General features: G+C 41.4%; 1 protein-coding gene across 2 annotated transcripts; it reads right to left on the bottom strand.

The window, feature by feature from the left end:
• Nucleotides 1-7,320: 7,320 nt before the first annotated feature.
• On the bottom strand, nucleotides 7,321-8,762 carry LOC147463033 (indole-3-acetic acid-amido synthetase GH3.3-like). 2 transcript variants are annotated; one of them, XM_086527964.1, is made up of 3 exons: nucleotides 8,627-8,762; nucleotides 8,263-8,363; nucleotides 7,321-8,147 (listed from the first exon to the last, which is right to left on the bottom strand). In XM_086527964.1, the coding sequence occupies exons 2-3, from the start codon at nucleotides 8,331-8,333 to the stop codon at nucleotides 7,511-7,513; spliced, it is 708 nt and encodes a 235-aa protein (XP_086384090.1). In that variant the 5' UTR covers nucleotides 8,334-8,363; nucleotides 8,627-8,762; the 3' UTR covers nucleotides 7,321-7,510. The 2 variants fall into 2 exon arrangements, with proteins under 2 accessions (XP_086384090.1, XP_086384093.1); XM_086527967.1 differs by lacking the exon at nucleotides 8,627-8,762 and having other exon boundaries at nucleotides 8,263-8,618.
• Nucleotides 8,763-12,111: the final 3,349 nt, after the last annotated feature.

Genomic DNA, 12,111 nt, shown 5'->3' with positions numbered 1-12,111 from the left:
TTGGGGGGGTGGGAAATAATACTGGGATGCTGGAGGGGAGTAATTGTTTTGGGGGGACTTCTTCACAGGAGGCGGTGACTTCGGAACTTCCTCGCTCATCGATTTTCCATCTCCACCTAAAACCAAAACCCAAGCGACTTACACGCTGATGAGCATGAACATGAGCTATAGAGATAAAACTATCAATGAGGTTGACCCTACAAACTTCCTCTACGTGCTGAGATGCTTTTCTTGAACAAGCCATGAGTAAAAGAGGTCTCACCATCAGTCTCTTACTCAGCCTTGTTACTTTGCTTCTTTGAGTGGTTTATCTTTTGATTCTCGTGTATTTTTGGACTGTCCAGCTGCACCCTAAAGAGACACATGAATAAAACTCATCCAGTGCCTATAGGGAGCCAAGTCCTAGATAGCCAAAACAACTTACCATCAGCATGTTTCTTTTGGTTCCTTGACTTCTTCACCCTATCACTAAGGAAGACATGGGAATCTGGATTTGCATCGCCATGAACCATGCATTGCACCGCTTCCACCCCCTCTTGCGCTAAAAAATCTGTCATCTTAACATCAACATCTTCCATTGGTTCAGTTTCCTTTGGCTCTGGTTCACCTATTTTCTGTTGAGAGGGCTCTACCTCAGTCGCTGGGGTTTTGTCAATTTCCACGTGTGAACCTTCCTCGCAAGCCAGAGTTTTGTCACTTGCCAAGGATGAGCCTTACCTTCTACCTGGAGTTGACTGATCATCAAATTGGATGTCTGTGATTGATTATCGTTGCTCTTATCAGAGGCAAGTAAGCTGTCCTTTGACGACAAACTTGCACCACTCTTGGGCCTTTTGCTACTGCTGGAATGCAAGCTGGTGGATAACACCTCAACCGGTGATTTGTTTGGTAAGGTGCACTTTCGTGGTGGTGTCTTCATTTATGGTGTCCCAATGAAAAAACTATCAAATCTCATCCAACAATGAATGCAACACCCTCAACGTCGAGAGAGAGAGAGAGAGAGAGAGAGAGAGAGAGAGAGAGAAGAAGAAGAAGAAGAAGAAGAAGAAGAAGATCCAACATTTCAACAGTCTAGAACTGCAAGGAAATCTGACCCCAAGAGAGATGAGCAAGCATCAACACGAGAGAGAGAGAGAGAGAGAGAGAGAGAGAGAGAGAGAGAGAGAGAGAGCTACCTTGAGGAAGTAATAGTTGTTAGCAATCTCGTGACACTAGTGGTAGAGCATAGTAGAAAGTGATCTCCGAAAGCATGCAATGCGACCTTGGTGTGTGCCGGCAGTGAGCACATTACTTTTGTTGCATGCTTTCATTTCAAAAAATGATGAAATCTTGAAGTGATATTTTCAAATCTTGGTACCTTCTAATCGACTTAGACTAGACCCTCACACAATATAAAAGTACCAAAGTGATCCACCAATTTTGCCCCAAAACCTGATCACCTTTTCACGCTTTTACCCATTTAAAATTAGGTTACATTTAAGGTTAGGTTAAGATTTAACATTATGTTAAGATTTAAGATTAGGTTAAGATTTTAGATTAGGTTAGACTTAAGATTAGGTTAAGATTAGATTATGTTATACTTAAGGTTACGTTAGATTTAAGATTAATTTACACTTAAGATTAGGTTAGATTTATGATTATATTGGAGTTAGGTTTATGTTAGATTTAAGGTTAGGTTAGATTTAAGATTAGGTTAGATTTAGGCTAGATTTAAGTCTAGATTTTGGATTTAGTTTTTATATTCAGGATTACGGTTTAAATTTAGAGTTGGGTTTATGGTGATCCCTCTCTTCCTCTTTACAGATGTCGCATTAAGTTGGAAAGATTTCAATGGCATGATACTCATAATGGAGGCAGACATGTAATGTGCACAGTAATCCCTCGAACAAGGAGCTGTTGTGAAGAGATTGTAAGCTGTTGTGAATTGTTACAGTTGAAAAAGAGGCAAAGGGGTTTTGTCCACTATGTACATTGTCATAAAGACATGGGTGTGTGGGTGAAAACATATTAACCTGTCACACTTTTTCATGTCCCGAACAATGCAAACTAGCACAATTTTGACATATGCTAACTAGTACAATAACATGATATACATCTCCAAGATCTATGACATATGATATATCGGTAGAAACCTCTTGAAACAAGGAATCCAAATGTATAACCTCCAATAAATTTTGATATAATTTGTAAAAATTTTACCGCACGCCCAACTTCATAAAATTGTGCTAACTTGAAAATGCTAACTAGCACAAAAAGCGCGACACATTAACATGCTTTTACCCGTGTAGATTTCTCGTATCCACGAATATAAGCATTGACCAATAAAGACGAGATTATAACCTAGAAATTCTAATCTCCGTGCACCTCTAGACCGAGGTGTGCGGGGATCGGACATGTCTAGAGAATTTGAGGCAGTGTGATCTATGGTCTCTTGATTGTGAGGGAGATTAAGAGAGAGAGAGAGAGAGAGAGAGAGAGAGAGAGAGAGAGAGAGAGAGAGAGAGATAAGAGACAGAGGATTCCAATAGAATATTAAATTTATGTTCAGATTATAAGGTTTTTATAGTCATTACGAGTAGTGACAACAATGTGGGATCGTCTAACCGAAACGCCTATCTCTCAACAAGGATCCTATGTCCTTGTAATCAATGCCAACATGTTGTGTGACGGACAAGACACGTTTCTTTGCAGCATATTCGTGAACTTGGTGAGTTTGATCCATCTATTATAGATTGAGTTGTTGCTAGTTACAACTCGTCTGACTCTGACGTTGGCCAATAGACAACAATCTTTCGACGTAATAGACGTGTTCATAGGCGCTTTGATCAAGAAGCATACGTGAGGCCACAAGATGTAGCTTCTGACAGCGAGGAGGATAATCATGTAGACCACATTCCCAACGAGGCTATGCTTAAGCCCAAGATTGATGAAATGATCGAGACGGTCAAAAGGCTTATCTATGATGACATGAAAAGTGAAGCCGATACGCCATTGTATGGTGGAGCACGTGTGTCTAGATTGAAGGTGCTCCTGGTTCTTCTCTCAACATGCATGCAAAGTTTAGATGGAGTGACACTAGCATCACAACACTCTTCAAGTGATCTATTTCAATGTGTTCACTTCAATAAAAAACTCTAATTGTATAGTGATCCGATAGACTACTTATAACACAAGTGTACCGCAAGAAATATCTTGCGAAACTTGGGGATGGGTTACAATTCTATTCACGCTTGTCCTAATGACTGCATTCTTTTTAGAGGGGAATACATAGACATGGAGATATGTCCGAAATGTGATTCCGAAAGATATCGAGTAGATATCCACGGACAAAAAATTCCACAGAAGGTTTTGCGACACTTTCCTCTACTGCCTCTCGCACCAAACATTTCTTCAAATGTAAGTCCATGGCCGCCCTAGCATCATGGTACGAGGAGAATAGATCTTTAGATGGTGTGCTGTGGATTCTTGTAGATTGCACGGCTTGAAAGCATATAGACAACACATGGACGGATTTTTCCAGGGAAGCTCAAAATTTGAGTCTCGGCCTTGCTATGGATGGCGTAAATCCATTTGGTCAGAGGTCAATATCTTACAATGTATGGCTAGTTGTCATCATCGACTAAAACATTCCCCCGTGGTTGACTGCCAAGAAGGGACACCTATTTCTAAGCTTGATTAATTGTGCCGGGGCGGTATAAAGTGAAGAATATAGATGTGTATCTTCGTTCACTATTGGAAGAGCTACAACAATTGTGGATCGACATAGAAGTGGTGGATACGAGCCAACACAGAGGTCGACGCAATGCTTTGATTAGAGGCATTCTAATGTGGACCATGGATGACTATCTCGGACTAACAAAATGTTCACGTGATATATACTTAAACTCAAACACTATAAACCTCGGTTTCTCTCAAGCTTATCTATTGTCATGTGTATACATGCAGGTCTTTAAATAAGAGGATATAGAGCATGTATCACATGTGAACCTAGACTTAATGCACATTGAGCGTCCTCATAAAAAAGAAGCAATCTACGAAGGTCATCAAGTGCATCTTCCAAAGAATCACGAGTTACGCGATGGTTTTTTGAGAAGAGAGGCACCGAGAGTGTCTACTTGAGCATGGTTAGAGAAAAAGGAGATGTGTGATGACAGTTTGTCCCCAGGGATGAAGAGACTCTCTCTATGGTGGTACAAGTTACCATATTGGCCCAGACTCATGATCAATCACTTGCTCGATCCAATGCACATATTTAAGAATGTGGGTAATCTGTTGTGTGACTATATCATCGACAAGAAAGATACTTTGGGGGACAGTATTGACCTTAGAAATGTGATCGTTTAGAGCAATATTGGCCGAAGACAACACCCAGTGGATCGATAAAACTCCCTAAAGCACCATGGATTTTGATAGGAGACCAAGAACGCAAATTCAAAGAGATCATTCGATTCGTGCGGACGCCCAATAGCGTAATGCATTCGCTCTGAACATGTTTCACTAAAGAAGCAAAGCTTACTGGTTTGAAGTCACGTGACTGACATAGAATGTGTCAGGTATGTTTGAAGTGGAATATATCATAGTGAGAATTGTGTAACATATCCGTGTGTGGACTTTAATATCATTGCTAGACATGTTTTGTAGTTTATTTTACCAATGGCCATTGAGGGATGTTTGTCTCCTGACGTCCGTACCACAATATACAAACTTGAGAAGTTGATACAATGGATCTCACAAAAGGAGATCCTTTTAGATTCCATACCATCCACCAAACTAAATGCTGCGGAGGTTGTATGCATGTTTGAGGGAAACACTTTTCTACTACCATGGTAACCATTCAAGTTAATCTTCTTGTTCACATAGTTGATGAGGTGAAAATAGCTGGCACAGTGCATTCTATATGGATATTCTTTTTGGAACGTTTCATGAAAACGCTCAAGGGATATGTGTGTCAGAAGGCACGTCCAGAGGGTAGCAATATGGCAGGTTGACTAGTATCAGAGTCCCTAGTTTACATTGGAGAGTGGCTAGACGGATTTGAAAAAGCTCGAGATATGCTATGGTGAACCATAGATGATGAACGCATATCTGGGATTGTCATGTGCAATATCAGTGTTGAGAAAAAAATGATGGAAGATCTAGAGGCTAAAATCAATTGATTTTGCATGCTTCACAATCCAATAATGCAAAAGTGGATTTCACAATATGAGGATACAAAGCAAGAGCGACAAAGGGTACAAATTGAGTGGAGACGGGCAAGACGACCACTTATGCATTATCCTGTGGGTCTTGAGAGCCTACCAACATTTATGAGCTTAAGATGGTTGCATAACCAATTGAAAAGCGCACAACAGTGCGGCAAACAAGTGACTGAGGAGGAGGGGGAGTACTCTCGAGGTTGCATGACCAAGGGTAAGTTTGCAATATACGACTCGTGGCTTTCTAGATGTTTGGAGGGCCACTCATAATCTTTGTTGGTTGTAGTACGAGTCATACACCGTAGCATGGTGTAAAGGTCGACGTTTTAGGGTGTAATGGATTGACAAAAAGCGTTTTACACAAAATTATGAAATCATGGCAAAATTTGAACAGTCCAGTCGACGACGGTCCTCTGATGCTGATCCTGTGGTGGTGGAACTCACTTACTTTGGCCCATGATAAAAGAGATTTTGAGGATCAATTATAGAGGATTTTTTGTGGATTTGTTTGATGTGCAATGATTCAAGATAAACATGGAGGGTTGCAACGCTACTGTGCGCAGAGGAGAGTCGGGTTTCTTTGAGGTGGATTCAACTAAAAAATGGATCTACCTAAAGACACTTTCATACTATCCAAGCATTGTGAACATGTAAGTCTAGAAATATTTATCATCCAATTTTAGAGGACTGGTGGTCTAGAAGCACTCATGTAAGTTACGTGGCTCTTGCAGGTGGTATTTCATCCTACAAAGTCTACATCAAACTGGTGGTATGCCATAGAGGTAGCCCCTCGTAGTGCACGGATGTATGAGGGCTATCATGTGCCAATCACAGCGGCATCAATGGAGGAGATTGGAGAGGATGTTGAGTCGGAAGCCGCTGAGGTGGTGCCAGACGAGCCTGATGTTTCTACTCTCTATGGGATACATGCAGAGGATCTACAAAATCAACGGAGGACATTTGCCTAAACGGAGAGCTCTATATAAACATGTAGGGAGTTATGCTGAGTTATACGAGGATGAGAGAGAGACCTCTTAAAGCCATAAACATTGTATTTGAGCAATTTTTCTCTTTTTTATAATATATATTGTATTCACATGGAGTTTTGTCCATTCTTGTCTATATGCTATACTTGAGAAATTTAAATTATGCGAGGATCAAATTATAACTTGTTTAGATTTTCTTCTCTATTCATCACTGAGATTTGATGTTCGTTTGTTTAATGTATTGATAGTCGTTTTTCGGCTTTCCATAATTGTCATAGTGAGCTACCTCGCCCTATCAAAATCACCCAAACACTGTGGCTATCCCTATCATTTCACTGTACATAGGCGTGTATGAGTTAGGAGACTTTTCCCATATTTTCTTAAAAACCCTCAGCTAGCTAGTCATTTAGGATAGTTGAGTAAAAAAAAAAACAAAAACAAAAAATATTATGGCCCATTTGTGTGTATATATTTCATTGTACATAGGGCCTAAATATAGGGATTTTTATAAATATTTTGGTATTTTATTTAAATATTCATACTTAGGTGTGTGTTTTATTAAACCTGTGTATGCCTTCTTTCATCCTCTTACACCATAAGTATATTTTTTACCAATGTGTACATACTCTAATCTCATATTTTTCTTTTATACAAATCACCCTCATCCTTGTGAAAACAAAAAATGATTTTTACTCTCTTAGTCACGTTTATTATATTATTTTCATTTACTTGCATACCTTTTCCTCTTTCACCTAAAATAATACAAAGAGGGACCATATCATATGATTTCAATATCTTTTCATATCCATAATTTTTTCATATATTTTTACTCATTATTATAACACCATGTGCTCATTGAGCTAAAATCTATGAATAGTCCATACACTAGTCCCACCATGTATATATTGTTTTATTCACCAATAATCCTTCTCCATGCATGTGTAAAAGAAAACTGAGATGCTTTGTATTATGATATGACAAAGGAAAGACTCACTCTTGGATGCATTGTACAAATTCAACAAAGGAGGGGGCCACTAAAAGCAACTAATTACAATCGAGGGGTTTGAAAATTTCAGATTTCGAAGCAAGAGAAAAACTAAAATCTTTTGCATGGAATGAAAAAATACTTTGGTCGGAAAAGGAACCAACAATTTAAACAAAATCAATTTTTACAAGCTCGTGTTTCTTATGTTTGTGCATAGCCATGTATAAGCCTAAACAAGAGTGAAAATTACAACTCATTTGTTGCTTGAGGGACTAAGCTTCTTCTCTATGTCAACCCGCGGCGCAGTGATTAGAACTTCGCAGCTACCTCAAGATGCGACAGCATTACGTTGCAAGGCGGCGGGGTGCCATGTGGGATAGCGAGGGCTGAGGTAGGAGGAGATGACCCGACATATTCAGCATTGGAATGTATTGCGCCTTGGCGCCTGTCACAATAACATCGATGTACTTGGTTCGGGGCCAGATGAGTGGGATAATGCCCTTCCAACTAGACCTTTCCTGGCATTTTGAGCAAATGCTGGCGATCTCATTGGCACTCTCCATATTGGGACCCATGGATGTAAGGAGAGCACCGACAGCACGCCTCGAGGGCTCATGTGTGATTATATGACTGAGCTCTCCAGTGCGAATGTCGGCACAGAGCTGCTGCCAATTGTCTTGCAAGAAGCGGATGGCACGTAGAAAACCTGAGGCAAAGACAGCGCCCATGCGAAGCACATCGGTGCGATGCAGAAGGCCACATAACATCTGGCTGTACATGCTCTGGAAGGAATCTGGGCACAATACGGTCTCGTTAGGGCTCGTGTACACATTGCAAGGATCGTAAGGACGCCCTGTGAACCAGTGGCTCTTGTAGTAGCTTGTTAGGACGGGGCGTGCAAGCAAGCCTCCAGGAGTCTTCACCTCCGACTTGATGAAGTAGAAGTACATACCTTTGCCCTTGTCCAAGTCAGGTACATATCTGCAAGCATGATAATCCATAATTAGCGAAGGTACCTATCATGGGCAAAAGTGTATCTTTATATTGAAATATAGCAGAACTGCCAAATAAATCAGAACTTAGTTGACATACTTACTGGTTCATGATGGGCATGAGAAAGCTGTAGAGGAGGCATCTCCTTTCAAATTCGTCGTGAATTGTGGGCATCAACTTGCGCTCACCGCTGAGGTCCCTGAGCTGTAATTATATATCCATCAAAGAGTTAATATATAAAATCTTCATGGTCAAAAGGGCATTATATATCAAGCTCAATTCAATTGAATATGTCTTACGGGTAGATATAACAATGAAAGGTTTGTAATTGCCCTTTTGAGTTTTTAGCAACTATTGCATTTCCAATTCAGCTACGTGAGGTTTTCTCTGGTTTTGCTCACACCAACTCTAGCTGTTAAGTGGGAAATGTATTGAGGTGTAAAATTTGCTGTGCCTAAGTGATATACCTGGTAAGAAATTCAGAAACAGGGCATGCAGAGAGGATGGGTGAGGAGTCTCCGTTAGCGATGCGTTGGATATGTGGCTGAAGGTCCTCATATGTGATCATAGGGAGGAGTGATTTGAAGCTCTGTGGATCGCTCCTTCCTTGAAGCCCGTATCGCGCCAAATACTCGGTCTTTGCATTTCGGCGCAGGATGGCGGAGAGCGTCTCATTTTGAACAAGGTCAGCATTGCACGAAAGGTTCTCCAGAAGATCGAGAGCCTCACAGCCGCTTTTGGGCATGGGCGGTTTCACTAAGCTGAGAATGTCAAGTGATGGACTAATTTTATGCTCGTGATGATCATGAGCGGGAGGTGCTGATGTAGCGGTATAACATGGAGGCTCAGAAATAGTTTGTGTCAACAGTATAGTTTCTGGTTTTTGATCCATCGTAATGTTGTGCTAATCGAATAATATAGCTTGCAGCTATACATTAAACCTAGTATGAGAAGCTGGATCAGAGCTTGGGAAGCTATGGCTTGGGAGGCTATGGAATTAGTCGAGGGGCTACTTTGTGTAATAAAGTCGCTACAGAGAGTGAACAAAGATTAAAGGCAGCCTGTATGATGTGCAATGAGGGAGCCTAGCACGAGCTATATATACCCGCATGTATGTGTAACTGCAGAGGAAATTAGGGATAAGGTCCATATGGGGCATAATTCTGAGAGAGAGAGAGAGAGAGAGAGAGAGAGAGAGAGAGAGAGAGAATATCTGGGTGTAGGGTGGGGAAGCAGGCAGCCGGCGATGGAGGGCGGAAAGAACCGGGAGATTGTCAGGCTGGAGGCGAGGCAGGCTTACGTCTCTGTGTCGGCCTGTCGTGTATGTATGGCAACTCTTATTATCATTATCTCTAGCGTGGATACATGACATCAAGCAGCCTAGCACAGCGCTGCAGCACTTGCAAGGGGAAGCTTGGATGTAAAAATTGAGCCCCTTGGCCAGGCCAGGCCTCTCTCTCTCTCTCTCTCTCTCTCTCATGGAGTCCCGGGTCTCTTGCCTCCCTTTCCTTGTCTTTGACTGTACAAATATATATTATTCCCTTGACCAGTTGGCCTTATTCCTGAGATTGTACATGTGCAGAAATCCGCCTTCCATAACTAAAATATTCTACCACTGAGTTGTGAGAGAGAGAGAGAGAGAGAGACCGGCCGTCATCTTGGCAAAACTTTCTTACAGCCTCTCTCTCTCTCTCTCTCTCTCTCTCTCTTTCTTATTACTCGAAGACGGAAAATCCTTTTTAAAATTAAAAGATATGACCCATCCACGTGTTTCAACGTCCCTAGTAAGTAACAGTTGTGGTTTCTTCTACACATCGCACAACAACATCCTTGACTTGTGCAAATACTTGATGTTCAGCATCAACAAGTAACCATGCATCCTATCCTGCAAGCCAAAAAGTCATCTCCAAATCAATCACGATATTGAATACACAAGAAGTTTTAGACAAATTCTCACAATAATATTCCCACATTGTGACTTACCCCAACATCATGAGTTGATCAGGCCGGCGGTCCCCTACCCCCAATCGTACCTAGCTAGGTATGCGGTGCCTCCCTCACAGAACCTCATGATGTTGGGCCAGTGGTCCCTTGCCCCCAATCGTACCTAGCTAGATATGTGGTGCCTCTCGAGTAGAAGCTCATGATGTTATGCATGGTATGAAAAACATTGAAAAAGACTCCATTTTCCTACATGAGAATATTCTAATCTTCTTGTGATGGGCCTGAACGACTTCATCTCGCTAACATCATGTGTGATCATTGTCATGGCCCCAACGCTACTACGTGACCTCCTCATCTAGTTCCATTACATCAAGGTGAAAGCATGCTTATATTGACTTAATAAGCGCGATAGCAAGGAAACATTGCATCCACTTTACCCCAATTTGCTTCATTCGCCCAATCTCCATAGCTTTAAGTTCATCATGGGGTTGTGTGTGTTTTGGGGCAATATTGACATGTCAAAACACAATTGTCTACCTCAGCTAAATTTCTATAACAAGGCAGAAGGTCACGTTATCATTCTAAAACAATAAAAGGAAAAGTAAGTCAAGTAGTCTAAGGCTATGAAATGAAAGGGTCTTTGAAAATTTATATTAATCCATACTTGAAATGATAAAATATCAAATACATGTCTAGTTTTCTTCTCATCTAAAGCGTGTTTTAGGCTATGGTCATGCAAGGCTTAGTTATCAGCTATTCATCCTCCCAACAAAGCCTTGAACTTCACAATTATGCCAAACTCTGCATAGTTACGAACGGTGGGTATAGTTATTCATTTAACGTTCTTTTTTGTTTGTGACCAAGAAGAGACTTAGTTATTTGTTCAAATAACACATTGAAAATCTAAAGACGTTTATCACGTTCTTTTATCCCATTTTCCATGCATAACTATTTTGCACTACTTCCTTTTATTGGGTAGAATCCTACAAGATTCCTCCTCCTCTTTTATATGCACCATCCTAAGATTACTCGAGGCTCCACACGTAAGATCTGACGTGGGCCAGGTTGCAGGGTCGGCCATCTTGCCCCGCTTCATGCCCTTCACCTCACTTTTCTCCTGCACGGATCGTGCTCGTTGGTCCTACTCTTGTTTTCGAACCCTCGCACCGTTACACATAGAGAGAGATGGCTTCCATGCTCTGCACATCCATCCTTGCGCAGACAGACAGAGAGTGGCTCATCACTTACACCGTGCACCCGCACACCGCTAAGCCTATTTTCACTATGTGGAGCTTCTTCTGTCCTTCACGTGCTGCCTAATTTCCCCCCTAGATTCAATACGAAAATGGGCCTCCCCCTGCCGCCATTCTCAACTTGCTCTCCGTCATAGTTCATACATAGAACGCCCTCCTGCACATCACCTGCATGTTCAGACTCCCTGAGACACGCCCTCACGCCCACAGTGTGCCTGCACTGGCGAAAAGCCACAGAGAGAGAGAGAGAGAGAGAGAGAGAGAGAGAGAAGAAGAATAAGAAGAAGAGAATTTTAACGTCACAAGAAACTCTCCCAATACTACACGTGGAAAGCCCCTTTTCTTAGTTAATTTTCAAAGTATCTTCTATGATTCGGCTTAATTCAAACGTTTGCACTACCTATTCCCATTTTCACTACAACAAGTTGCGTAGAAATCGGCGTAGATACCGGCGAAACAAAGTTAGTTTTAAAACTAAAAAGCGTTGAAATAGACATCGAAAAAGACGTCGGTCTCGCATCATCAGTATAAACATCGGTACATCTGGTAGCGGAATAACCTATGAGATAAGCGTCCAAAAAAGCGTTCGTGTGTGTGTCGGTAATTTTATAGGATATTCTGACGCTTCTTCCGAAGTGTGTACCGATGCCTATACTATATTCTGTACCGACGACCAAACCTGATTTTTTTTTTTTTGCAAAGAGGGTTGGGAACTGATGTTGCATGTACTACAGCAAAAGAAAACAACCCTCTCT

The sequence above is a fragment of the Adiantum capillus-veneris genome, chromosome 2, assembly GCF_014529385.1.
Source record: "Adiantum capillus-veneris isolate H3 chromosome 2, ASM1452938v2, whole genome shotgun sequence".
Taxonomy (NCBI): Eukaryota; Viridiplantae; Streptophyta; class Polypodiopsida; order Polypodiales; family Pteridaceae; genus Adiantum; species Adiantum capillus-veneris.
The sequence above is the reverse complement of the archived record's forward strand: the minus strand, read 5'-3'. Positions and strand labels throughout refer to the sequence as shown.